Source organism: Blennius ocellaris (assembly GCF_963422515.1).
Source record: "Blennius ocellaris genome assembly, chromosome: 16".
Classification (NCBI taxonomy): Eukaryota; Metazoa; Chordata; class Actinopteri; order Blenniiformes; family Blenniidae; genus Blennius; species Blennius ocellaris.
Window position 1 is genome coordinate 7,037,670 of NC_137665.1, and position 27,923 is coordinate 7,065,592.

General features: G+C 42.4%; 6 protein-coding genes across 7 annotated transcripts; 3 read left to right on the top strand and 3 right to left on the bottom strand.

The window, feature by feature from the left end:
• Positions 1 to 2,406: 2,406 nt before the first annotated feature.
• Positions 2,407 to 4,896, bottom strand: anks4b (ankyrin repeat and sterile alpha motif domain containing 4B; the record flags this gene model as incomplete). The annotated part of the gene is made up of 2 exons (XM_080511738.1): positions 2,407 to 3,553; positions 4,736 to 4,896. The coding sequence occupies 2 exons, from the start codon at positions 4,894 to 4,896 to the stop codon at positions 2,407 to 2,409; spliced, it is 1,308 nt and encodes a 435-aa protein (XP_080367864.1).
• A 1,170-nt stretch (positions 4,897 to 6,066) lies between these two features.
• slc25a17l (solute carrier family 25 member 17-like) lies at positions 6,067 to 11,097 on the top strand. The gene is made up of 9 exons (XM_080512103.1): positions 6,067 to 6,266; positions 6,354 to 6,414; positions 7,448 to 7,514; positions 7,695 to 7,849; positions 8,117 to 8,233; positions 8,357 to 8,502; positions 8,588 to 8,683; positions 9,016 to 9,098; positions 9,195 to 11,097. Exons 1-9 carry the CDS (start codon positions 6,192 to 6,194, stop codon positions 9,340 to 9,342), a joined length of 948 nt encoding a protein of 315 aa, XP_080368229.1. The 5' UTR covers positions 6,067 to 6,191; the 3' UTR covers positions 9,343 to 11,097.
• Positions 11,098 to 11,148: 51 nt separating this feature from the next.
• Positions 11,149 to 14,525, bottom strand: dxo (decapping exoribonuclease). The gene is made up of 7 exons (XM_080511433.1): positions 14,466 to 14,525; positions 13,428 to 13,893; positions 13,109 to 13,335; positions 12,362 to 12,581; positions 12,137 to 12,272; positions 11,953 to 12,047; positions 11,149 to 11,423 (listed from the first exon to the last, which is right to left on the bottom strand). Exons 2-7 carry the CDS (start codon positions 13,889 to 13,891, stop codon positions 11,288 to 11,290), a joined length of 1,278 nt encoding a protein of 425 aa, XP_080367559.1. The 5' UTR covers positions 13,892 to 13,893; positions 14,466 to 14,525; the 3' UTR covers positions 11,149 to 11,287.
• A 93-nt stretch (positions 14,526 to 14,618) lies between these two features.
• LOC308140838 (inactive serine/threonine-protein kinase 19-like) lies at positions 14,619 to 17,696 on the top strand (the record flags this gene model as incomplete). Of its 2 annotated transcripts, XM_080510781.1 has the most annotated exons (7): positions 14,619 to 14,702; positions 15,724 to 15,825; positions 15,920 to 16,062; positions 16,157 to 16,392; positions 16,582 to 16,679; positions 16,772 to 16,919; positions 17,420 to 17,696. In XM_080510781.1, 6 exons carry the CDS (start codon positions 15,726 to 15,728, stop codon positions 17,463 to 17,465), a joined length of 771 nt encoding a protein of 256 aa, XP_080366907.1. In that variant the 3' UTR covers positions 17,466 to 17,696. The 2 variants fall into 2 exon arrangements, with proteins under 2 accessions (XP_080366907.1, XP_080366906.1); XM_080510780.1 differs by lacking the exon at positions 14,619 to 14,702 and having other exon boundaries at positions 15,711 to 15,825.
• Positions 17,697 to 19,490: 1,794 nt separating this feature from the next.
• Positions 19,491 to 22,910, bottom strand: LOC308141466 (ras-related C3 botulinum toxin substrate 1-like). The gene is made up of 6 exons (XM_080511642.1): positions 22,570 to 22,910; positions 21,707 to 21,778; positions 21,226 to 21,343; positions 21,014 to 21,076; positions 19,804 to 19,963; positions 19,491 to 19,669 (listed from the first exon to the last, which is right to left on the bottom strand). Exons 1-6 carry the CDS (start codon positions 22,602 to 22,604, stop codon positions 19,539 to 19,541), a joined length of 579 nt encoding a protein of 192 aa, XP_080367768.1. The 5' UTR covers positions 22,605 to 22,910; the 3' UTR covers positions 19,491 to 19,538.
• A 1,966-nt stretch (positions 22,911 to 24,876) lies between these two features.
• On the top strand, positions 24,877 to 26,583 carry smim10l3 (small integral membrane protein 10 like 3). The gene is made up of 2 exons (XM_080512249.1): positions 24,877 to 25,239; positions 26,268 to 26,583. The coding sequence occupies exons 1-2, from the start codon at positions 25,060 to 25,062 to the stop codon at positions 26,286 to 26,288; spliced, it is 201 nt and encodes a 66-aa protein (XP_080368375.1). The 5' UTR covers positions 24,877 to 25,059; the 3' UTR covers positions 26,289 to 26,583.
• The last annotated feature ends 1,340 nt before the right edge of the window (positions 26,584 to 27,923 follow it).

The following is a 27,923-nucleotide window of genomic DNA, read 5'->3' on the forward strand; positions in this document are numbered from 1 at the left end:
CTAGGATTGCCCTAAAGTGGAATCAGGCATAAACCTATGAAGGATTCCATTTGATTGCATTTTGAAAACAGGCGATAGACCATAATTTTCGATCAACAGATCCAAGTTTTAAAGTACTTTTCTCCAAATCCCTACAGTAATATTATTTGATACTGCTTGTAGTAGTAAAGGAGTATGTCTAGTATTGCCCTAAAGTGGAATCAGGCATAAACCTATGAAGGATTCAATTTTGTTGCAATTTGAAAACAGGTGAGAGACCATCATTTTCGATCAAAAAATCCATGTACTTTTCTCCAAATGCGGTCGTACGCTGGTTTGTGTTTTACCGTAAAGGTGCTAATAAAAGCGCAGTTAAAATTGAGTGCGGTCTCACTTGACGGCAGTTCTGCAGGAGCGGAGAAGTAGCGAGGCTGGGATTGTCACTAATGAGGCTTAGCGGAGCTGCAGCTCCGCGGACTGAGCGTCCCTCCGCCGGCACGACTTGCCCGGACACGCACTACCAACTGAGGTTGAGGGGAAACGGCCTGCGAACGTGAACGATACTACCTGTTGCACATAGTCGTGACCAAACTCTCCCACATATGGTCGAGGTAGCTCCTGTCGGTGGCAGCCGAGGCTTTACCTCCTCCTCGGTGTGCGTGTGCGTGTGCGGGAGCTCCGCCCTCCTCCGCCGCACCGGGAGGCTTCGCCCCCGCTTCTCGCCGCTTCGCTCAAACACAACAAGTGGTTTCCAGGAGAAGGTGTGTCCAGATGAAATGCAGCCTCCAGGACGGATGTGTGGTGACAATATTTATTGTTTCGCAAATAGGATTTTCTCGGTTTCCATCCTGCTGATTGAATATTAAAAACATCAGTTTCAGGTCGGCCTTGGGAAGCAGGTGTGCTGATGTCGCTGCAGCGGCCCCTGATGGACGGTAAGGGTAATGCACACATACAGATGGGATAAATAAACCGTAATGTGCAAATCAAACACAAAAGTTTATTTTTTTAAGTTTGGAATCAGTCTCAGTAATATTAATCTAATCTGGATTCCAAGTGCCCATCCACTGCTGTAGGCTATGACGGTGTCAGTGGTCACTGTTTTAGTCATTTCCATCACGACCCCTTTTTATATGGCGTCCGTTGAAACGTTTAGAAGTTAACAATTTTTACACTATCGTGTGGTTAAAATATGTTTTAAGACCAACTTAATACCACGAGTGAATGTTATTTATATTTAGCCAAAGTTGTATTTCCTAACTTACAGTGTTAAATAAAATTATGTTCAGTTCAATTAGATTGATAAGTCAATAGGCTGAAGTGCACCCTGGGTGTCTCCAGAAAACTCATAATGCTGCTGATTCATTGTAATGATCACATCTTACCAGTATTCTGCAACATATTTTAATTGGTAGAGTGAGGCAGTTCTCTAACCGATATTAATTTATAAGGGTTATCCTTAATGGTAATTTGCCCCATAAAGGATTAATTGTGTGAATCTTGCAGTCCTTATTGTGCAAGATGTCCTTATAGGGACAGTTTCTTAGCTTTGTTCCTCACACAAAGTTTATTCTCACAGGAAAGTACTGCAGTACAACAATGACTGCAAATTAATTATGAAATTACAAAGTTCATAGCTTGTGAAGACAATGTGTATTGCTACATTTATATTTACCCCCCAACTGAAATGTGTCTCTCGAACTATGACACTAGTACACTTGTACTCCATTGTCAACAATATGGAATATAAATAGGAATATTTTGAAATACATAGTACCTTCCTACAAAGGTAGTGTTTCTAGCTTTGAGAAAAGATTTGATTCCTTCCCGAACACGATATGTCAACAGCATTAACAAATGTGAGAGTCCGCTCTGTGAAAGTAGGCACCATTTTCCTCATACAACTTTTATTTTTTAGAAATGACACTAAAGCAAAATTGTAAATGTTTTGTTTATTCAAAAGTACAACACAGTACTATAATGAGATCTGGGTTTGTTTAACGATCATATAGCTTGAAGGAACATTCAGCTGTGATAAATCATTCATGTGTATGGCTTCATTACTGTGTTGCCTCGTTCTAGGTGAGAAATAATCCCACACTCTTTGTTTGTCCACATATACAGTCACATTTTGAGTTGAGATAGTATAGGCACATTTGTAGAAATTCTCACACATTTTTTTCTAACCAAATGTAAAGATACTTTTCAGTTATGTCACAGCTTTCAGCTGGAAGAAATAAGGATAATGTGGCATCAGCATTGAATCATATTATGATTTCCATGTGGTCACACTTCTAGCACTTTAAAAAGAAGCATTTATTTTTTTTAAACACACTTGAATCATCCTTGTATTATACAGAAGATTTAACTATTCTTTTACTTCACTGAATAATTGTAGGTTTTACACAGATTTACAAAAAAATTAAATCACAAGCTGGTGTCCTTCATGATCCCAGAATCCTGCAGTGCATTCCTCCTGCGAGCCGCAGCCTCCAAGATCTTCTTCCTTGGTCCCAGCTGGATTCGAATGCCTTTCAGATCTTCATCCGAGCACAGCATGAGTGCCTCCAAGTCCAGGTGCTCTCGGCTGAATGCATGTGCAAACTCAGGCAGCGAGATGGCAGACAAAAACACATCCAGAGGAGTCGTTTCCTCGTCGCCGTCATCGTCCAGGCCCAGGTCGTCTTGATTCCATGGAAGGTCGGTGTCGACGCCATCCCCAAATTCTGCAGCGTCCTCCCCCGCCGCAAACAACTCGTTCTGAACAAGATAACCAAGACTTTCGTTGTTCCCGCTGGGGATGTCCTCCGACTCCAGGCCCATCTTCTTCATGAAGATCAGACCTCCGAGGCCGGGCCGGTTGAAGATGGATTGCGTGACTTGGCCTGGTTCTTCGCCGCGATCGTCATCGTCGTCGTTGTCGTCGAAGCCCCGCATCCCATCCGCCAGCATGGTCTCGTCCTGCTCGTTGAAGACATCCAGGAACTCTGGTTTCCCGGACATTCCATCCTCTTGTTTGAGAAAGATGACATTGCCATCTCCTCCCTGCCTCTGCAGAGTGCCTTTATCCTTCTTCCCAAGCTTTTTCTGGAGCGTGCCTTTCATCCTGGCTGTGAGGGAGCCAGATTTATCTGCGGCAATCAGCTTGGAGAACTGCTCATTAACGCCACTCACGGTACCGCCGTTGGAGAAAGCCGATCCCACGCTTGCCTCCGACACAGTCCCAGTGTTGCCCGCTCCACGGTGCATTTTTTCCATCTTGGTCTGGTGCCTTTTCTTCACCTTCTCACAGAGTTTGACCCGTTTTTCCGCCTCTTTGACGGCCTCTTTTTTCAGGGTGGCAACCTTCTTTGCATTCTGGTTGGTCTGCTGCGAGGCGGCGGCGTCCAGAAAGCGTACGCAGTCCATCCGGTCCCGGGACGCAGCAACGTCCATGGCTGTGTGGAATTCATTGTCCAGTGCGAAAATGTTGGCGCCAAAGTTGACCAGGAAGCTGAGGATGTGCATGTGGCCATTGGCCGCTGCAAGATGCAAGGGTGTGTTCCCCCAGATGTCACTCCTGTTTGGATCCCCTCTGTATCAAACACACGTAGAATGGGACTTGAAACACTTTCATTACTATTTCACCTATTCCACATTGTCCTGGCAAGAAAAGCAGGAAATATCATGAACTACAGCCTGAATTTATATAGACTGTGAATTTCTTTTAATCTGATGAGTAGATTTTGCTCACGCAAGACAAAGCCTGGATAATTTTTTTCCCTCGGTGTCCATCTTCTAACTACAACGAAACATATACCAGACTGTTATGTTTAATTTCAGACAGCGTGTTCCTTCCCGACTACGACAACAACGGTTACGAGTACTACAACAAAACACATAAAAATGTAGAATAGAACCAACATTTTTCCAAATTAACATTTGAAAAACGAGTGTAAATGATCAGTTAGCCATTAAGCCTGTGAGGCCTCTCGAGCTGTGCCACAATATCTCAGCAATAAATACTTTTCACTGCTGCGTGACTGCAAGGACTCGTCATAAAGCGACACTCGTACTGCCTGTGACCAAAGCGGAAATGTGATTCTGGCCACGTAGCTCAAAAGTACATTTTATCTTGTCATGTTTCTCACCAACCTTTTTTACTGCCTCAGATTTTTTTTCTATTTTTTTTTTCAGTCAGAATGCTGTGCTCATTTTGAGCTTGTCTTTTGTTGTGCTGAATGAGGACTGGAGCAGGGGGTGGGGACTGTAAATAAAGGGCTCTTTTGTTTTACAGGATGGATTTGCTTCATTAAACATTTGGCTCAGCTCCTGGGAGAGCAAATTATAAAATGTGTAGCGACGGTTTTGATTGTGTAATGTTGTAACGTGTACTCAAAGTTCAGAGAAAGTGCTCTTAAAAAGCTATTGTAATGTCCAAAACACATAAATCATGTTCATATTCAGCCATAAGTTTGCTGTAACATAAATAAAAGCTTTTTCTCTTTTTTATAAATCTACAGTATGTGGTAATTTGAGTTATTTAAAGGGTCCAAAGTAAAATACTGTAATTAGACTTGTAACTAAAATCTATAAACTTTAGGTCCCAATTGGGTTGCTTTCTAAAGGACATGTTAATATGGTGTTTTATTGCACAGCATTAAGAAAATAACAATGAACACTAATTGAAATCATCTAAAGGCAAATCTATGTGTCCTTTTGTCGCCGTATGAGTGTGATGAAGAACAGGCGGCTGATAAGATTCAACATTACTCACTCTCTGCTGCATATGAGCTGAAGAGCATCGACATGTCCGTGGAAAGCAGCCAATAAAGTGGGAGTCATTCCGTCCTCGTCCCCAGTGTTCAGGTCCTTCCTGGTGGCCTCTTTCAAGAGGTCCAAGTGTCCATCAGTGGCTGCTTTGTGGTACCGAGTCATCTTGCAGAAAAGCAGAAGAGGTTGAAACAAGTCTGTCGCTTTCCTTCACTTCGTCCACCCACCAACGTCTGATGAGCAGAAGCGACAGTCGACCTCAGCAAACAAAGTGGTCACTGGGCGTATCAGCAGCTCAGTGCCATAAAACAAAAGCAAAGTCCAGCTCACTGCTGTCACTAACACGATTTCCTCCCAACACCACACCACACCACAGCTCATTGTGATCAGATTTATTATCAAGGGAAAGACATAGTCCAATGCCTCAAAGATAAAGAGTTATATGTTCAGTAGAATACAAACCATGAACAAAATATAAAATACATCAAAAGTAAAATGAAGGGTGTGAAAAAGTATGTTCATATATTCATAGATCTGTTTGGGGGCTTTGAATTATTTTGGGCCATTTTACATCATTTTATTTATACAATCTGAAAAAGTTCAGTGTGGATAAATTGCAGACCTTTAAGTACAGTTAAAACTACATGTCTCAAAATGTAATGTATTCATAATGCAAACTTATTAACCAACCAACATATTTTCAGCTATGCGGCGAGAGTGCTAAGCAGTACATGAGCATGGAGCCCCATAACAACAGATAAGAAATAACATGTTATATGTATTTCTTTCTTTTGCTGAATATTCTTGTTCGGGGGTCTCAGACCTAAGGCCTGTGGGCCAAAATCGACCTTCAAGAGGCTCCAATCGGCCATACTCTACGTCAAAATAAAGAAAAACTATACAGTTTAAACTTAATGGGACTATTTCACTTGTGTTCAAGTGCCAAGATGAAATTGGACTGTATGTGGCCCCACTCCTGCTCAAGATTATTCCACAGAATGTATTGGACAGGCATGGATAAGGCACTGGCTTCAGTCTATTCATTTTCTTAGTCATTTAAAGTGACCGATATTTGTTGGTATTCGTATTTTCTCAGTTGGACTATGAGCAGAATAAACCATCCATCCATTGTCATACTCGCCACCCTCCGGTCCAGTAGGTGGCAGCAACTCAATGTTCACGCTTCATTTCCAGCGAAGAAGAGTCGAAGGAGGAAGAGCTGTCAACTTTAACCAATCAATGGAAACTGGGAGGAAACTTCACTTCACACATATTTTATTTCTGTTTCTCTTCTTGGACAGCTTTCCGCCTTCCTTGTACTTTGAGAGTTGTTGTTCTGGCTACTTAGCCTGTTGCGCAACCGTTCCCACAGCTTGACAAGCCGGCCCGACAACCTCTTTATCTCCCGTCTTCCCCCCCGGTGCTTCGAGTCGGTCCTCTACGGTAAAAAACCTGCAGGCATGTCGGCTAACGGAGGCGCGGCTGCTGGCCTCATGTCTTACGAGACGCTGGTTCACGCTGTGGCGGGTGCAATGGTGAGCGAAGGCGACGAGCTTTGTTGGAAGAGGAATGGGAATAATGACGCAATATTGATGTCGGGGGGGTGTTGTTGCTTCTTTCAGGGGAGCGTGACAGCCATGACCGTCTTCTTCCCTTTGGATACAGCCAAAAGCAGACTGCAGGGTGAGTTTCAACTGTTATCAGCTAAAAGCTTTAACAACAATCTTTAAGTCAATGAAAAGCGCACCGATTTAGTTTTGAACCACTCTCAGAAATCTGAGCTTGCACTTTCTACATGCTTGTTTTTTTTTTCAAGGGGCCAGCACTACATAACATTTCATAACTTGTGTACTGGAGCAGTGGTTCGCACTCTTGCCTCACAGCGAGAAGTTCATGGGTTCAAGTTACCAGCTGGAGGTTTCTGTGTGGAGTTTGCATGTTCTCCAGGTACTCCACAGTCCAAAAACATGCACGTCTGGGGTTAATAGATCACCCTAAATTGCACATAGATGTGAATATATATATTATATATGTGTGTGTGTGTGTTTGCCTTGTGATGGACTGGTGGCCTTTGCATATGTACCCTGACCTCACCCACAGTTAGCGCCCTGTGACAGTGCACAGGATGGATGGCTGGACCTTGGGTGGTAGCATTGAGGTTTTTTTTTTGGTTTTGAATGGTAGATGTATTTGTTCAGGTTAGGTCTATTGGGTGAATAGTGTATATACCTGCTCGTCGGATCAAATCAGAGTTTTATTTTTATTCAAATGATCAAATTACAGCCTCTGAAACCTTGTTTAAATCAAATAAAGGGAAATTAATCTTGCCACGGATCAGGCTCAGGCCTCTTTTTGACCTTTGAGCCCATAGCGTCAATCATTTCTTCCAGATAGGGATATATATTGATGTTTTGTTGCCACAGGGTTACGCTCACAAATATCATGCTGAATGACCCTCATTTCTGTTTCCCCTATTAGGAGTTATTACATTAAATTGTGTTATTAATACCACCATAAGTTTGGTTTAGAGCAGTCTTGAAATTTGGTGGGCATGCAGTTTTGCAAATCAGATCATTCTTCGAATATAAAAATTAGATTTCAACCCACAAATATACATATAGGTTCATGAAAATGTAATATTGTAGGAAATGTATTTATGCATGGGCAAAGTACTGTGTCTGATAGTCTTCTTCAAGAACCTCTGTGTGTCTTGTAGTGGATGAGAAACGAAAGTCGAAATCTACCCACATCATACTGGCTGAGATCGTGAAGGAAGAAGGCCTGTAAGTAACATTGGCATTCCTGCTGTCTCAAAATTCAAAGTAATGATGCATATTTCTGGTTTGATTAAGAACAATTGCAATCTAAGTGGACAAAATGGTATTGGACCATGGTCATTTGTTCACCAGATATTTAACAGTTCACTGGGCATCTGAGACTTGACTCTCCACTTCCTCTCCCAGCCGGTCTCTGTACAGAGGCTGGTTCCCGGTGATCTCCAGCCTCTGCTGCTCCAACTTTGTTTACTTCTACACGTTCAACTCGCTGAAGAAGCTGGCAACAGCCGGTGCAGGGAAGTCCAGACCCGGCAAAGACCTGCTGATGGGGGTTGTGTCGGGTAAGCGCATAATGCAAAAAAAGAATCATTTATAGTCATTTATTTGACATGATCAAAGTGGCTTTGGCTTTCATCAGCAAACGTTTGTGCCGTTCACCAAAATGTGTTTTGTTCAGCAGTGTCTAGAGAAGGGAACCTTTTTGGACAAAAGTTTCCACCATCGGCTCCCATTTTGTTGCTGATGCCTGTAAAGGAGTTTTTTTTAGTTTTTTTAAGGAGCCCTTCGCTCCGAGATTGGACGATGCTCAGCCTCTGCTGTTTGTGCAGGTGTTGTGAACGTGATCCTCACCACTCCCATGTGGGTGGTCAACACTCGACTGAAACTGCAGGGGGTGAAGTTCAGGAATGAAGATCTCCATCAGACCCGCTACAGAGGCATATTCGGTATGTGGACACTTTCACATGTGCTCTCTTTTGTCAGCTTGCTGCTGTTTTGTTTTTTTTAACTTGAACGAGTTTGGATTTTTTTGTTTCGTTTTGTTTGTTTGTTCTTCGGCCCCCTTCCAGATGCTTTCTCGCAGATCATAGCGAACGAGGGGGTGGGAACGCTGTGGAGCAGCACGCTGCCCTCGCTCATCCTCGTCCTCAACCCGGCTGTGCAGTTCACGTTTTATGAGGCCATGAAGAGGAGAGCGGGCAAGGGAGGGAGAAGGGTGAGAGGATGGAGCACACGATTGAAAGATCTTTTGGGGGGGGGGGGGAACCCAATAATAATTTTTAAATCTTCTGCGACCACAGATATCTTCAGCAGAGATTTTCGTCATTGGCGCCATCGCCAAGGCCGTCGCGACCACTGCGACGTATCCTCTTCAGACCGTTCAGGCCGTCCTCAGGGTGAGTGCGGCTTCATGCAAACTCGTGCTCTTCCTTTTTTTTTTTTTTTCTTTACACTGATGGCCACATTTCAATGAAAGACTAAAAATGAAACTGAATACATTTACTGTATCACATGTATAAACTCTTTGTGTTCCAAGCCATCGAAACCAGTGAGCTATACATGCTGACCCTTATTTATTTGTCGATTGGTAGTAAACGGTAGTTTGCTGATTATTTAGAGGAAGTATTCATAAAATGTTGACTCTTTTGTGTGAGAATATAGAAATATGGTGTATTTCAGGTCGAATAATGAAAAATGAACTCCAGTAACGTTGAGCTTTTCTCGTCAGTTTGGCCAGTACAGGGGTGAGGGGGGCAGCGGCGTGCTCGGAAGCCTCGCCAACATCCTGTTCCTGCTCATGGACCGAATCAAGTGAGTTGCAGCAGGTGACCCCGGACGCGCCGTGCTGCTCACCGGGTTTGAACGGTGCCCACTGAGGGAAAAACGTCTACTTCTTGTTGCTTCCAGGACGAACGGGTTTCTTGGTCTGTACAAAGGCCTGGAGGCCAAGCTGCTCCAGACGGTGCTGACGGCTGCGCTCATGTTCGTGGTGTATGAGAAGATCACTGCCGCCACCTTCAAAGCCATGGGCCTGAACAAGAAAGTCAAGCACTGAGAAGGTGTAGTACTTGAAAGTGGATCAGCATCGTTGTACTCATCAGTAGGTGTGATTGGTGCCTAACGGCTTGTTTTTTGTTTGTTGCTCAAAGTTGTTTCATTGACATGCACATGACATTAGGAGATAGGATTGGTGGCTTTTCAAGCCAGATTACCATACAAGCCTCGACCAATGACGGGTTTAATGCTTATTACCCTCTCATTTTAACTCTAAACTTCTACATGTAGGCTTTTTTACCTCCACTGGTAAATACCAGTTAATACTAAGTATTTTTTTTTGTTTGTTTTCTTTAAGGAATCAGTTTAGTCTCAAAGCAGATTGTCCTACTGAGCTCTTGTATAACGGATCATTTTTTTTCCTTAAGGTGTCATGGCACCAATCTTGAATTGAATAGTTGACATGAAAAATGAATGTTAAACTTCTTTCATTTGCAGTCATTGGAAGAAAAAAAACAAACATTTATTTGTTAATATTGAAACCTATCATAGTTTTTAAATTAATTTGTGGGTGAAAAATCAGATTTTGACTCACGGCAACATTCCTGGTTCAACTCAAAGATACTGATTTAGTGACATATGCAGTAGGGTTAAATGTGTGTGTGTGTGTGTATGAGATGCAGTGGAATCTGTTTTTTTTTTTTTGTTTGTTTTTTAATCATAGCTTGGATAAGCAGTGTGACTCCCAGTCTAGATGAATATATAAAAGGACATCTAACTCTATACTTGCTTATCCAGGGGTGTCACCCGTCTTCAACCACTGTAACCTTGAGTGCCGTGTTCACTGTATGGCAGCTGTCACTGTCTGTGTCTGTGAGTGTGTGAATGTGACAAACACTCTGAAGTCCGTTCACTTCTTTCTTCTTCTTCTTTTCTTGTGTTTCCAACTTTGAAACCTTAAGAAGTCACTGCCACACGTTCCACAAATAAGTCTACTTGAGATGTCATGTTTACTATTGCAGTGTGCACAACCTGGACCTACTGTTTCACATCAGAAACATGTTCATGGTAGTTATGAAATTATACAGACAAAAAGGCCGCGAATACATCGGTTTGCATGTATTGAATCAGAAATGTCATGAATTTTCATTGTCACGTTAAATTATACTGGAAAGTAAATTAATTTGCTTGTAAAATAGTTTAACTTAACAGTTTTATAGTAAAGATATGTGTACACTAAAGTAGCTATTTAAGTGCCTTTAAATGTATGTGAAATGACAAACATCTAATGCACTGAGTTCTTTCTACAGTTTTTATTATTGCAGGTCAGTATACCAACCATTTCTCACATGGGTTTCTTATTATTCTAATCGACTGTCACGGTTCTCTTGATTCAATGAGTTTCTATTGACATCAACACTTTATTGCTGCGGTTCAACCAGTTACTCAGCGTGAATTGTAATGACGTCACGATAGCTGTGGATCCCAAAGCCACATTAAGCCTTTGCACCATTCATTGTACTTGTCTTTGCCGTGGTCTGGTGTGAAGCGACTGTTTATCTGAACAACACGTTCACCAGGTTTAGCTGCTCTGAAAGCTGTCCAGCGTTTGTTTAATGACCGGTATTAATTTCCAAAGTGGATTTTGACATGTTTACATTTAAACACTTTGCCACTAATCTCTCCATACTTAATGGTTTCTATCTTCAGTTTTTGAAAGATGCATTTTCTCATTTTTGTTTAAATAACAAATAATGTTTTTTGAGGTTTAAGTTACTGCGATCGCCAGGGAACAATAAAGTTTGAGAAACGATACTGACAACGGGTTGTGACGGCTCCCTTTTATTTAAAACAAATACATGCTGTGTTCAGATTTGCGGCGCATTACAGATAAAAATCTCCACTGGATCCTGGATTAGAGTTCATTGACACTGAGACTGGAGACTCCTCGAGAGTCGCTTTGTTTCGTGAAACTCCCGTCTTCAGTCGTCGGATCTGAACGTGGATCACGACTGGTGGCGTGAGTCTGGACTCGTGGCCATCTCCCCGACGTACCACTGCGGTAGGAAGGAATACTGAGAGTCCCTGTGGATGGAGTAGGTCACATCCTTGTGTGGATCCCAGGAGAACAGGTACACCACACTGAAACGGAAGCAAAGTCTAATGTGAACATTTATCCAAATATTCAGAATTAATAAAACATTATTTTTTTCCTAGAGTGACATAAAAGAAATGTAAGGACCGTGTGCACCAGTTTCATTCATCCTGCTTAAAAATCCAAATGTTTCTGACACTGGTGGATAGAGTGCTAATCTTCAGCAGTTTTCACTTTGACACTGAACGCACCAGAAGAAACTTTTTTTTTTTTTCATGGTATCAACACAATTTCTACAAACAAACTAATGCATTGAATCACTAAAAGGTTCCAATTTGGTTGCATCCAGCCTCAAGACGTCTCCCCACACAGACTGTGAAGCATCGATGACAAATTCACAAAGACGTCTTTTGTGTTTTGACCTTCACTTGTGGAGCCCGACTTGGTTCATCGTGCAGCATGACTTTATGAATGTAAACAAGGTTTTCAAGACCCTCAATGTTTCCTCAAGGATTCACAAAAAAGGAGAAGGTATGGAGCGCTTGTCTTGGAGAGCCCTCGGTTGATGTGGCTCACCGATGACAGTCTTCAGTAGCGACGTGCTTCACGAAGGACAGGAATTCGCAGCAGAAGTTCATACACACTGTTGGCTTCCAGCAGTTGTGTTCGTTCTGTTCAAGAGACACAGAAGCTCAAGTTTCTCTTAAATGACCGGCAGATAAAATAACTTAAATGCTCATTTATCGCAACGCCGCCGTACCTTGATGAGATGCGAAATCTTCGAGATGTGAAAAGTCTCGACGGAAACGACGACTCCTTCGTGGTCCCGGAAACCAGCCACAACACGAGGCACCCCGGGGAGGAACGACTGCGCCCACCACTTCAGTAGTTTGAACCTGAGCAGGATAGAGCGGGGGGGGGGGGGGTCGTCAGCGGCAAATCGCGACACGGGGAAAAAAACCTGCTGATTCAGCACTTCGGCTACCGGTGGAGGTTGCTGCGCTGTTTCGGCGTGCAGATTTCCGCAGACGTCTTCAGCTCCACGTAACAGGCGGGAGGAGGAGGAGCCTCGGGGTCTTTATCGCGGCAGTCCACTTCACCAGAGAACAGAAGTCTGTGGTCAGCCAGCCGAGTCTGGACCACGGTGCAGAAGGCCTCGTTAGTGTTGACCACACCCCCGGGGTCCGGCAGAGCGTGGACGGTATCTACAGAGACGGCGGGAGGTGAAGGGTCATCGCTTCAGCTCCCCCCCCTCCTCAAATAAATAAATAAGGCCTGCATATGTAGAATCTGTGGACTGTTTCTGAATTAACTTTACTTTGATTTATTTGTGGGTTTTATATTTAACTGCTCTGGATCAAGAACGATTAGAACACAAACAAAAACATTGAATCGGACTCAATTCGTAGCTAAATAAACTTTTGATTCAGCCCCAGAACATGACATGTTATAACAAAAATAAAGAGCTTTTCAAGTAATATTGGAAGGGCACTATGGAGTAGTGGTTAGCACTGTCGACTCACAGCGAGGACATGTCCCGTCCCGAGTCTTTGCTTGACGGTTTTGTGTTGAGTTTGTGAACTGAAAATGTGAATTTATGTGAAATAGATAACTCACATTTAGGCTGACTGATCTGGGAGGTAAAAGTCAACTGCAGAGCTGAATAAAAACACTGAGATCGGTAAAGAAATGTGGGGGGAAAAAAAAAAAAGAACCCCACAGGCCCACCTACCTGCACATGTGTATTGCTCAAACTTGTATCCCCAGTACATCATCTCCTCGTGCCTCTCAGTGCGGTTCTCTTGTTCCCTGCGTGCAGCTTCTGTTTCCACCTCGCTGATGTAAAGTGTTCCTCCGAACCTGGTGACCGCCAGCATCCAGCCGTCCCTCATCTCGTACGGAGTGGTCAGCAGCTTGGTGAGGTGACCCCTCCACGTCACAAAGTCCACGTCTAAAGCGCTGGAAGGAGCAGGAGGTTGATGAAAGGACACGTTCCCGGCAGGTACAGTTATGACGAGCAGCGAGAAGAACGTCTGTATGCGTTGACTCACCACGGCGAGGCCGAGGGCACCTTTGACTTCAGCTTCGATTTGTTGGCCACGACCCAGCGAAGAAGATGGTCCAGCTTCTCCTTGACGCCGTCGTCTCTCTTTATGAAGCGGTCCTTGTATCCGTCCCTCAGGTCAAAGTGGGGATTTCTGTCCGGTTCCACGTAGTACCTCATCTGCCTGCTGTCATTGAAGAACCGCCGCTCGGAATCCAGGGAAAAACATCCCACTTCAACGGGCTGTTTGTAAAGGGGAAAGTCTCTTTCGTAGAACTCCCTCCTGGTGCTCAGAGATGGAGCTCTCGGTGTGCTTTGCCCCGGCGCCGAGCCAGACTGATGCTGCCGTTCAGTCGGTTGGAAGCTTTTATTTTCACTGTAACTTCTCCCACTGTCACCTCTTCCTCTCTTGTGTGAGGACTGCCGGCTGTGGAAGCTGGAGTTTGGACTGCGTGATCTGTGGCGGTCCATTGCTGAGGAAAGAAGCAAATAGTCAATAGTATCCTTTACTGAAATGTAACCGTAAGTAATACAAAAACAGCTTAAAGTAATGCTTCATGTCATGCCTTTTCTCTCTGTGCATATGTTTATTTGTTAGGTGTTATTAAGGTGATATATATATAGATATAAAGTATAGCTGTTTTGTTGAACATCGAGAATTCCTCCACACGCAGTTGCATTTTTCTTACTACAAACATTTTATTTGTGGTTGTGTGCTTGGTCTCACGGTGGGCTTTGTTTAACAGACAATAACATGGCTGTGACCATTCTCAGTGTTTAGTAACTCATTTGCTGAGCTTAAAGTCTCCTTTCCCGATCATCTCTGTTGCACATTTTGATGCATGAGATGTACAAACTTAACTTGAAGCAAATCCAGATCACTCACATTTTGTGATTCACTGCACGCATGCATGTTGTATAAAATCATTGTAACTTTAAGTTATCGTAGCAATGTAAAGTAAGTTAAAACAAAAACTGATTTAATCATACGCTGCAAGATCTTTAGCGATAACCTCGAAAAAACGTCAAAATAAACGTTACAAACCGGGATGTTTGGTTTCCCTGAACAAGGCAGCTAACTAGCATCACATGCTAACAACAAAACGTAAGGCTACTTCCGGGTGTAAGTTTTTCCTCCACGCCGCTGCGTGGCGCCCACGACACGTCTTCTAAATAAATAACCTTTAAACCCAGCGTTAGCTGCTGTGACTGTGAGTACGTGTGAGACTTGAGTGGATCCAAAACGATGATAAACCGAACGGTTATTAACAGTTATCATCAGGTAAGACAGTGTTTTAAAGCGCTTGGTCGTTAACGATACGGTGCGAGCCTAGTTCGCAACAAAAAGTGAAATAAAACTGGTAGGTTGATTTAAATGCACTTCGGGATGTTGTCAGGTGTTCGAATTTAACTGGTTTCCCTGTTAACTGGTGGCCGACTTCCTTTATCGTCCTTGGTTGCTGCGAGGAACACCAGATTTTAAAAGCCCGACAGAAATCCGTAGTCCTCCTGGTGAACTCCATTCAATCGTGTATATACAATACACTTCAAACGAAGTTTGCCAGGACAGCTACGGCCTTCTGTTGGGTTTTTTTCTATTTGCTGGAACAAGGTGCAACAAAGGAAGTAGGTCACCAGTTAACAGGGAAACCATTTAATCCGAAACACGCTCCCGACTTTACATAAATGCCGTTTTTATGCTTAATGCAAAAATCTTAGATAGCGGCGTTTCGCCGAACAGCAGAATTCAGCCAAATAGTATTGGGATTAGGCGAACAAAAACGTGCAAGGGATGACATCCAATGTTTTGTCTTTTTCAACAGTTTGTGGTTTACCTTCCGTTGAGATGATATGGTGTAAACCAAGTCGTCAATCTCCTTTGATTATATATTTTTGTAAAAATGTGCTGTTGTATTGCTACCATCTGTTAATAATTAATGCACTGGAATCATATCAAAAACTTAAAAAAAAGAAAAAAAAAAGCTTTGTCTTATTTTGATAAAACAACAAAAGAATAGCACAGGGGACCTAATATCGCAGCACCATGTTTGTTTGATTGTGTATAAAAAAATTAACTATTGGGTGTAGGGACGGATTGGATTGACCTGAACTGATTACGTCAAACAGGTTTCCACATTTTATTGAACTTACTAAAATAACAAAACGCTACAATCCAAAATTAATCCTCAAGCCAAATCGAATCCATGTTTCCTACTACTACTACATGCTTACATCAGAGATACTATTCATATTTTTTTTCCCCAATGCTGGTTATTTCTTGACAATCTTTATGTCTCATCCAGTAATGAACAGGAAACGAGCTCTGGTTTCAGACACTTTCATGGTGAAGAAAAGAAGAAATGGCTCAGAGACATTTGGAGCTGTCAGCGACGGAGACGGTTTGGGTAACTGCAAAAATAAGCGAATCGCTTTTTTTTTTTTTTTCTCAAAGAAAACTCAATAAAGTCACACTTTATGCTCACTTCTTTATTTTTTAAGGACCAACCGACGTCAGATCCACCCTTGAGTATCTCCGGACGCTATTTCCCAGAAAGCTCTTTAATGACGCGTTGCCACAAATTGTGCTCAAGCATCAACTCTACAGCATCCACAACGACAAGACCCTGGTGGACAAGGAGGTGGTAAGGTGGCTTCTCCGCTCGCGGAAGCGTCACATTTGATTCAACCTTTCCCTGCGTGACTGCTTTATCCTCTTTTGTTTGTTGTCGCACACAGAACAGACTGCGTGAAGAAGGATCCCTGCTGATGTTCCAGCTCGGGTTCGACGCGGACGCTTTCGGACTGGTCCTCACTTCGGACTACAAGGCCAAAGTTTTGGCCGGGGAAGAGGGCAAAGTCACGCAGGCCACGGTGGAGAGATTCTTGGAGAAAGTGGTGTCCGTCTGCACCGACCTGAGCTTCACTAAAGACAAGATGCTCAGAGAGTTCCTGTTCACGGACTCTGAGATAACGTAAGAAAAGCAAAGTGTCTGATTCTATTCTTTATTTTACTCTTCATCCAAGGGTCAAGATTAGTTTTTTTCGCGATCCTTTCACCTCATGTCACTGTGAATTTCAGTATTCGGTGTAAAAGACGTTTGACACCAGACACTTGTATTTTCAAAGGTCAGCAGATTATTTTTTCCCCCCTCCCCACCTAGGCAGCTGGTGAAGTCGGGTGTCCTGACGGTGAGGGACGCCGGCAGCTGGTGGCTTTCCATCCCCAACTCTGGAAAGTTCACCAAGTACTTCATAAAAGGTTGTGCTTCGCCCTGCTTACGGCGTAACTTTCTCACGTTTCTTTCTTTTTTTTGTAATGTATTTGACGGTGTCCTGCTAACTTGAACACAGGTCGTAAAGCGGTGCTCGCCATGGTGAAGAAGTCCAAATATGGTGAAGTCTTAAAGGCGGAGATAGAAGAACGGAAGACAAACTCTCAAGTGAAATTCCACATGAAATACCACATCCATGATATTGTCGGTGCAGAGCTAGTAGAAAGGTGATGTTTGACTTAATACGGACCTTTTTTTTTTGTGTGTGCGATTCAAGATTTTTCAAATGAAAAGTATTTATAGTCGTACCTGCCTCAGTAACTGACTTTGCTTTGATGGCACTAATGTCAGGAATCGATTGCATTCACATCTCCAAACGAACACAACCCAATGCAGTTTTTAATATTTTACAAATAAACTGCGTGGAAACTGCTATTTTAAAGCCAGTATAACAACACACCCTTACATTCCAATTATACTAACGTATCTTAAAAAACAAAAAACAACCTAGATTTTGCCATTTCTAGTAGATGCTTTACTTGAGAAATAAAATCTGTAGAGATTAAGCTTTTAAAATAATGACCCCTTTCCAGATGATAAAAGTTTTGACCAAAAACCAAATGTATTGCACATGTGCATTTAATGAGACATCTGAGGATTCAATGTACTTTCTGTTCAAATGTACATTGATCTGACTCACTGAACCTCCCTCTGCATTTCTTTCCAGCATACCGACGACTTCAGGCACATTGCTGCGATTTGTGGATTCCTGAGCTGCAGGGAGGCGAACGTCAGCCTGAAAACGACGAGATGACTGAACAATGTACTAAGATTGTGAAGAGTATTCGTGTGACGACCGAGCGATCTTAATTTAAGATTTGTTACTTTGGCTTCGGTGCTAAACGCGCTACAAAAACCCTTGTGGGTTGATGAATTGTCAAATTTTCTTTTTGACACGGCTGTGTAAGGTTCTGGTTTATATTGTAATAAAAATGTGAAACGTTTCTTCAGAAATTACTTTTCAGATCCAGTCTAAGCACGCAAGCCCTACCTTGTTTCGGATAGTTTCTCTTTCTCGACGCACAATGAATCACATGTTTTGATCTATCAGGTGTGTCTGGAACGGGCAAAAAAAAACAACCAGGCAGACAAATCGATTTTAAAGGAATTTATTGGCTTTTTCAAAAAGTGACAATAGCTTTTACCCATAAAACTAAAGAGTCACAACATTGGCTTGAATTAAAGCACAGCTTGATGTCTGAATACAAGACAGATGAGCAACATGTACTTAACCCCTGATCTAGTAGTTCAAATACATTTTCTTTTTTTTCTTCTTGTAAATAGGCAAAAAATATAACTGTAGCAATTCTAATCTTAGTTTTCAGTATATGATGCACATACATGCTGTCAGCATTAATTACAAAAAGCTAGGCTTGTAGGGAGATTAAGGTAGCGTTAACTGTGGAGGTAATAAAACAAAAGGATATTCATAGTGTTAGTTAAACAATACAGTGAGTGAGTGTAACTTCTGTCAAGAAAGATACAAAATAGTCAGATCACATGATTATAACAACAAAAAAAGAAAAGATGAGTACACTTTATACTACATCATAACCGACGGCAGCCCCGTTGCTGTTAGCAGGCGGAGATGCTCTTCTTAGTGATGCTGCTCAGCCAGTAGTGATGCGATTTCAATATAAATTTTAAAAAAAAACAACAACTGTGCTGCACATTAGGTTTTCCGATAAATGCCCGCAGAGCATCGAAGGTGCTCTTGTTCCCCCGTCACCAAAGCACCTCGGCGACTTCTACTCCAATATGTAATCAAGCGCTCGGCTCGTCGCTCCTGCGCAGCTCAGACACTTCAAAGGGGAAATCTTACAAAGACGACAAAAGAGGAACGCCGTCGAGTCGACGGGTCCGATTGGAGCCAAATGTGGACAATACTGGAGTGTCTGGATGTCGAAGGGAATAAAAGCACTGTTGGTGTCAGCAGACCTTTTCTCCCCCCGCCTCCTACAAAGTCTGGATTTTTTTTTTTTTTTTTAAAGAACTTTTTAAGCATCATTCAATGCAAAAAAAAGAATGGATTTACAAGAATCACACAGGCTACTGGGACACGGAGCACAGACGGTTGTTTCAGGCAAAAAAACAGAACAAAATGAACTTCACAGGTGGTTTACTCCTTGTTGACAAGAGCGACGACACAACCAGGCAAAAGTGAAACTATGAAGATGCCACTGATCGGAAACCCTTAATGGTCTGGGATTGTTCTTTTGTTTGGGTTTTTTTTTTTGTTTGTTGAGACAATGGAACAAAAGTTCCTTTACGGCTAAAATACAGCAAGTGTGCAGAATGTATTTGGCAATATTTCTTCCACTCAACAAACGACTAAGACTGTAAACAAAACAAAACAAACAGATTTAAATCAAAAGGTGGACAACCAGTGGAAACATTAATTGGAGACATTCCACAGTCTTTTTGTTTTTACAAAACATCCAATCCATTTAAGAAGGCCTCAAGAAATTCAGAGTTTCGTCTATACAGGATACATTGTTAAGAAAGAACTGGGGTCTACAGTTGTCTTTTAGCCCTGCCTCTCCTAATCTGACCATGAATGGAGTTTTTTTTTTTTTTTCAAGGAAGCGGTTGGTATAACTTGTAGCTACACTTATAGGACAGAATCTGAAGTACATTATTTTGTTTGTTTGTTTTTTGAAGTGTGTATACTGGTGCTTTTCTCCTGTCTTTCGCCCCCCCCCCCCCACACCCACACCCACCCCCACCCCCCCCCTCAGCCACTAGCGGTCATGTTCCCCCTTATAAATGCTCCAGTGGGAGAAGTCTTAGAGGAGTGAGCACCTCTTTCCCTTCTTCTTGACGGGCGGGGGGCACAGCACGGCCCGGATGGCCTCGTCGAAAACTGTTTTAAGGCCACGCTGAGTCAAGGCGGAGCACTCCAGGTACTTGACAGAACCTGGCGGAGGCAAGCGGAGAGGCGGAGAGAGAGAGAGAGAGAGAGAGAGAGAGAGAGAGATGCTGGTTAACTTCAGGTTTTTGTTGTTGTTGCCGTTTCTCCCTAAACCTTTACAAGGACAATGTTTAAGGTACCGATCTCTTTGGCCATAGCCAGTCCTTGAGGGTAGGTGATCGGGGAGAGTTTCTTCTCCTTCAGCTTCTCGGTGGTGTCCTTATCGTCCCTCAGATCCAGCTTGGTGCCCACGAGGATGATGGGAGTGTTGGGACAGTGGTGTCTCACCTCGGGGTACCACTGCACCGAGACAACACAGCAAGATCAGCACTTCAAGCTTTTTTCTTTCTTTCCCCCCCCCCCCCCCCCCCCCCCAGCCCCGCCTGCTGTGTGCTCCTCAGTGGGGCTGAGAAAACAAGAGCCGAGGGGAACTGGAGAGCCAGATAATCATTTCCTGTGGGTTTATCTCCAGGAGAAACTTCCTTCGCAAACAAGCGATCGTGACCCTTGTTAACGCAAGAAAATATTGTCCAGAATATGGAACTTTCATCAGCTCTGACAATGTTTCGGCACATTACTGGAACAAGTCAAAGTTTGTGGAACTCAAAGCCACAATTGATGATTACGTTCACGTCGTGACTGTTTTTGATGATGGGAAATATTTACGCATTCGTGTCCAGAGTGGAAATATGATTTAATGGATTGTTTTTAATCTCAAATCTTAGCCCCCGAAAAATTTGATCACAAAGATCTTTAGGGTAATGCGAGGAGAGACGAAGTAAATACTGCCCATAAATCGCTGAGTCACTGTCAAAGGAAGAAATAAAAACAAACAGGAAGAAAAACAAAAAGGAAAAAAACAATCCAATTATTGATTAACTTCGTCGTCGTGTTAACGTGTGATCAGATTTACCCTCAATATGAAAAACAGCAATAATTTGTTTCATGTCAAACATGTTGAATTTATGCCGAGTCATTTCACTGTTAACTTTAATATCAATGTTTCAAACGGGAAGCACTTGTTCACTAGTGCACTACTGATTACACATACACTTCCTTAGCAAGCAGGGGTGTCAATCATTTGCCAGCTGAGTGAGGCTTTTACTTTGAACGAGAAGTTTTACTTCTAATCTGTCGCTGAGTCAATGATTAAAAAAAAAAAAGAGTCCAGGTTGCAGTGGGATATGCCTTTCAAGAAATTGACATTTATCCCCATAACCCACCCACGATCCTGGTTATTCAAGGGCATATTGAACAAAATCCCACTTGTAGTCAAACTCAAATAAACTAGAATAAATGTATCCAGAGGTCAAACTTCTCATAACGCCACCTTGCGTGTTCCTGACTCACCTTGGCACGGACGTTTTCAAAGGAGGCGGGACTCACGAGCGAAAAGCAGATGAGGAACACATCCTGGGGCGACAAAGAATACAAGTCGTGAGGATTGTTGCGGGCTGCCTCACAAAGGTGCTTTTTATTTCACGTCCTCGTTCGAGCCTATTGATGAAAGTTCCCAAACACAAGTGTGTTGAGCGAATACATAACGGTGTCGCCTGTCCTACCGTCTGTGGGTAGGAGAGTGGGCGGAGTCTGTCGTAGTCTTCCTGCCCCGCTGTATCCCACAGGCCCAGGTTCACTGGTTTCCCATCCACCATCACATTGGCAGAGTAGTTGTCGAACCTGATGAGAGGCAACCTCATCAGGATTCACATTGGCCGAGGGTGATTTTAAATCGAGATGTCACTAAAACATTGTTTATGCGAGTGCCTCCTGAGCCACTTCGAGCTCAAATGATAGACGCGAAGCAGAGCTGGAATCAGAAAATGACTGTGTTTTCCCTCAGAAATTGAAAATGTGTCATCAGAGTAATTGCAGCCCCTTCGCGAAAGCGAACATAATTCTTATCTGAAAACGAAGGCAGCCAGAGGATAGGATGCCACAGCAATTGACTGCTTGAGAAACAAGGGTGGAGACAAATGATTGACTGCTGGGCTGGACATAAATAAATAAATACACACTGCAGTGCAGTCTCAAGACACTCACACTGTGGGGATGTACTCTCCAGGAAAGGCATTGGTGGTGTAGCTGATGAGCAGACAGGTCTTACCCACAGCGCTGGAGGAGAGAAAACACTCATTAAGAATCGCTTGGCTCCCGTACGAATATAAGCAATGGTTATTTCACAACGATAAATGTCCATCGTGTTTATATACGCTTGATTATACGCTTTGAAATGACAGTATTATTTGAATGAGTCACGAGACACTTCAGTGTGAACCTGGTAGGACTGAAAATATTCAGATTGCAAAGAAAATAATAATAATAACAAAAAAGAAATCACAAACACAAGGCAGTGAATGAGTGTGCTGGCAGCTACCACACCCTATGTCGAGGAGTTCAAGAGTGTTTACCTCCCAGTCAATGTAACACATCTGTCAGGGGCAAATCACAACTTCATCCACAACTTGAGGTAAACAGTTAAGACGTGTATTATAATGTCTCACACACACGTTAGGTATGAGCAACAAGAAGCTTAAAATCTTGAAATCACTCCACTGCTGTGAGACTGTTGCCAAACTCAGGTTTAATTCAAGTTAGAGCTGAGCTGCCCAGCGAGAGCTGACTCACCCAAATGTGAGGGAGACAATGAAACCAGGTCAAACATTAGCCACTGAACAAGTTGGTAATAAAAAAACAACCAGTTTGGTCAGGAATCTAAAGGCTCGCTGTTCGTGGACGGAGTTTATGACTCTCGTATAACAGGTAGTTAACAGCTCGGTAGCTAACTTTACCCGTGAGGAATAAATGAGGTTTAAACGTGAGCTGGTCCGGTGACAGCCATCCAGCTGGGATTTCGCTTTACAGTGAGCCGGCGGCCGACCGGGCTGGATGGTGGCGAAACTCACCCGTCTCCGACAACAACACACTTTATGGCCTGCATCGCGCCGCAGCTGGAGGAATGCTAAGTTAGCCCGGGAGCAAGCTAACGTTAGCTCGGCTTCTCTCTTTCCTTTGTCCGGACTCGCTCTCTGGTGAAACCGCCCGAGCAAGCGTCCCGCTGTCGGCCCTGGGTGCTGCGGATGGAGCTCCTGAGCTGTGGAGAAAACACGCGGGGCGACTTATGGTCACTTAGATCGCACTTTAACGCAAGTTTGCTCAGAAATCGGCTCGCGACATTCCCATGCTTTCGTGGGCTGAAAGCTGTGAAGCCAAACAGCAGCCACCACCCCTGTGGAAAAAAAGAAGAAGCTGCATCCGGTGTTTCGGAGTAAGTGGTTTCCTTGTTAACTGATGACGGACTTCCTTGAGCGTGACTGTGGAGCGAATCCAGGCTAAAATGATTCTTTAAAATTGTGTTCATTTGAATGGAAAGAAAAGAAGTTATTGACTTTTTTTAAAATTTGAAACTGAATTTTCAAGGTTTGACCTTGAATTAAAAATTTTTTTTAAACCCTGTATTAAAAATAAAAATAATTGTATGACAATGCTTGAATAAAATTTTGATTCAGCTCTAGAATTCTTTTGATACAATTATTCATTTTCACTCTTGAATATGTATTTTTTTTAAAAATGTGGGTGTGGTTTTTATCAGTTGCAGATTTAATGGTTTCTGATCAGGATCTTTTTTCCCCCACATTGGAATCCTGTTTTTAGGTTTTTTTTCACCTTCAAAACATTCTTTCAAATGTTATTTTTTTCAATCAGATTTTTTTTTCAAATGAAATGCCCTGGGTTTAGCTCATATGGTGCTTTGTCATCGCTCGTAAACAAGGAAGTCGGTCAGCAGTTCACAGGGAAACCACTCAAACCGAAACACCAGCACTCTCGGCTGCTACGCCCACACAAACTCCGATGATCCGAGACGTTTGAGCAAACAACTGAGCAGATACGGGCTTTTGGTTACCCATGTGCTAGTATCAATTATTACCAAATAACAACACGAGCAAAAACACCTTACTTTCACTCGCTCTGTTAAATCAAAACACGAGAAAATAAAGAAGACGGACTATTTTGGGTGTGACACGGGAGGCGGAGGTGACGTCACTGTTACAGGCCTCGCTGATTAAAAATGTATGTATGTTTTTTTTGTATGTTCTGTTCCCTGAGTGAGGCATTTAAGGCTGCTCTTTAAAATCTTGACATCATCCTTCCTGTCATATTAATGTGTGCAAGGATAAACTGGCTGGAGACCTTTTTGTATTATGTCAGTCCACATAATTTAGGTGGGAAACGCTAATATTTTAAATTAATACGCTCTGAAATTAAGTTAATCACTTGCTATAATTCTACACGAGATGATCACTGTATGATGCAAGATCATTTTATCTTACACAAAGTGACACCTCTTTACCTCTGGTAAAATAGTCTCCATAATTAGCAGAACAAATCATATTCTTTTACCTTTGTGCTATGTGACAAGAACGTGAATGATGACTTTCTGTTTAAGCTAAATCACGAGACAATGTTATTTTTCAATATCAAATAATCTATATTTCCGGTCTGAACCTAATATTTTAAGATTGAAAGAATGTGTTCAAGCTCTTTTAATTTCAAGTAGTTTACTTTCTGGTTCACAGACGTGTTTCTTTTTACTACATTTAAAAGGTCTTCATAATATGAATGTATTGTTTATGGACACAGTCATAGTTTTGTTGCTTGTCACTGGCCTTGGTTGCATACACAATATTTATCCCGAGGGGGTCAAAATAAAAATAAAGGATAAATTGTCATAAGTAAAACACATGATGCTGAGGGATTTCTGTTGCCAATTTATTTTTTCTATTTTTTTGTGCTTTAAAGCACCTTGTGACTCATGTCTGTGAAAGGTGCTATACAAATAAAGTTCTATTCTATTTTATTATATTATAATTCTCTACATCAATCTGGTACCTTCACTGAATTGGGAAAGTGCCGTCTGTCTGTTTGCACACATTGGTTCCATCAGACTCAGCTCATTCTCACGAGATGTCTTTGTTTATTCATACAGATGGGTTGATCTCAATGCAATTGAATCAACTGGACTTTAGTTAATACTCAGGGACCGTATGAGAGCACATGTCATCCCTATCAACACGTATGCAACGCTGAAAATATTATTGGTTTATATGTTTTGATAACTTTTCACTCCTGCCAGTCTATACTCGGGGCGCAGTGCTCCCTTTACCTCCGCGTGTCACACCGTATTCAGTCCGCCTGATACCATAACAGGAGTCTGCAGGAGCTGTCTGGGTGGAGCTGCTCCGCCAGCATAACAAACGGCGAAAAGAAAAAAAAATGGATGTCCATGTCCGTCTTCGGTAGAAATATGAACTGTCACCCTTCGCTCAGCACTTTCATTGTCGGATCTCGCCCCCGGACGCAGTGACGAAGAGCTCACCGGACGGACGGGGGCCTCGATGGCGGGTCTGTCTTATTTAGTGCTCCGCTTCTCGGGCTCCGCTGGTCGGACATATGGAGTGTTTTCCAAAGGCTTGACCAGGACTTTGTTGATATTCTTCGATCTGGCGTGGCGATTGCGGATCCGATTCCCATACATCTACCTGGTGGCGTCGATGATGTTTAACGTCAGGTTACAGGTAAACGTCTCACCTGTCCAAACGTTACTTCCGCTGATCGGTAATGTAAACAGCTGATCGCAGGCCTGACGGGAGGGGTGGAAGACACCCCCACGTGTTTTATTTATTTTTTGTTAAACAAACGTTAGATCATCTAATTAAACGTCCACTTCTGATTCAGAACGTGGCATGAAATGACATTTGGAACTTCCTCGAGCCAATTCTTTCAAATTTAGGATTGAGATGAAGTGTCAGCTTGTCTGTGATGCGATGACACTTTGGATATCACTGCAAAGCAATTTTAACATTTAATAAGTCACATATAATCATACTGAAGAAGAACATTTGCGATACAGAGGTATTGCCTAGATGTCATGGTGTATCACAGTATTTAAAATCACATTTAATTATGTTAAAATGTAGTTAAGATGCCCACAAACGAGAGCAGTTTTCAATTTCACTGTATTTTGTACAAAGCAGCATTGTTACAAATGGCATACTGTTGAAAACATGTTCACTTTTCATAAAAATGCTCAAATTATTAATAATTTCTTAATATGTAAACAATCTGAATTCGTTCAATTTTCTGATATTCTGATGTGACCTGGAGCAATTAAAAAAATATTTTAAACTAAACTTATCTCATAATCATGCTTCAATATTGCTGGGGTGTTTTTTTTTTAGCATCACAGAAAGACTAAAAAGACATTTGCTCATCATTTGGACACATTGGCAAATCCCTTGTCTGTGTTTTGGAGCAAAATGGGGGGGGGGACTTTTTTTTTCACCAATCCATGTGAAACATCTCTGCCTAATAAGTATTAGATAACTGTCAGTTTAAGAAAATGTGGAGAAAACAACTTGCCATTCTCAGTTCACTGAATTGTTTCCTTATTTTTAATCTGCGCCCCTTAAACGTGGTTCTGCACTTCGCCCCCATACCAGTAATCTTTGTGTTAAACCAGTAATCCCTTTATAAATGGTTGATTTAAAGTTTATCCACAGAGTCTGAGGTGTTTGATTCACTAACGGTCTCCGTCTCCTCCCAGGTCCACATCGAAATCCATTGAGTCATCGACGTTGTGCACTTAAGACAATGACCAGCGAGCACTGCCAAATGTTTCAGCCGGTGAGAGTCACCTGCTGACTGCACACAGAAATGTGGAGGCGGACGACATTTAATCCCGCGAAACCTCGTGACGATGCAACAAAGTGACTCGGCTGGTTGTTTACGTCGGCTCCCGTCACACAAGCTCAGTGCCTTTGCAAGGAGGAGGGCAGAGATGGGACGAGGTGGAGGAGGAAGATACACGTCCGGGAGGATTTCGACTCGGTTTCTGCACTCTGGGGAGGAAAAAAACAAAAGTGGACTGGCATAGATGTGAAAATGAAAAGTCCAAAAAAAAAAAAAAAAAAAAGATGATTGTGGCTGGGAAACTTTGTTGCTCCTCATGTTTGCTTGTTATAAACATCTCAGAACATGGAATCATCTCACTTTGTTTTTTTAACAGCGAATATCTTCACTGCATGACACGTGCGAGCATGTTTTTTTGTCCTCTCTGGCTGGGACGCTTTATCGTTAGGTTTATTTAAGCGGCGTGCGCGGTACGTGGTCTTTCGGCGCAGCTGCAGCAACAGTGCGTTCCACGCAGTCTGTCCAGCGGCGCAGCATCAACACCACATGTCTTTGTGTTTGTAGACACGGGCTGTCACACTCACACGTTCAGTGGCACCGGAACGGTGATATTAATGGAATGTGTTACATGCAAAATTCAATGTTTGTTTGTTTTTTTAGCAGCATTTGTCTTAAGTATTCATTTCTGTGAGAAATATGTGGGAGAGAGAGAGAACATTTGAAGGTGGGAATGATTGAATTTTGAAAGAAATAAATGAATAAAATCAAATGTTCAGCCTTTTGTCTGTTATTTACATACAGAGTGATGCTTCTATAATGTTTTTTTTTAAATTTATTATCTAATCTTGAAGCACAATGTAAATATAAATGTTAAAAACAAATCCCTCTACTCCCAGTAGGTATTCTCAATTGTGGCCTTTCTACTACACTTTTTTTTAACCATCACCCGAATACATGTGCCATGTTATATCATGACAGTTTTGACATGTCCAGGTGGTAATTTTCCTTTAAACCATTGTCAGCTGGGATCATCCTCAGCCTTTCAGACCGAAAGGTGGAAGAAATGAAGATGGAAAGGTTATTATCTCCAAAAAAAGAGCAAATATGTTGAAGTGACAGAAATGAAAATAAACGATTTTCCGCTCTTTGCATGAGACAAATATTCTCCCTGCGCAGGTCACCACTATAAGGCTCATTGAATTATTGAATCCCATAAATCTCAGCTCTGCTTTTTGAGGGAGTGTTGTGGTAACAAGTGTCCACTTGGGGGAAGCAGCCTATCACATTCCTGTCCACCTCTTTCAAGTTAACGTGTCAATGCAGGAAAAATAAATAAATAGAAGAAGAAGAAGAAAGTAGTGCCTGAAGCTCAAATATAACAACACCTAGTCTGCCGCTGAAAGAAGAAGTGCTGTTGTTGTATGGCCCAATAGGAATGAATGATCACCAGCTTCACTCCTGCAGTGATTTACTGCTTTTCATTCATTCAAAGTGTGTCACAAATCTGAGTTTACTCATACATTTCTTTCGCTTCTTGTTACCATCAATTATATTAAAAGAGAAAATCCCA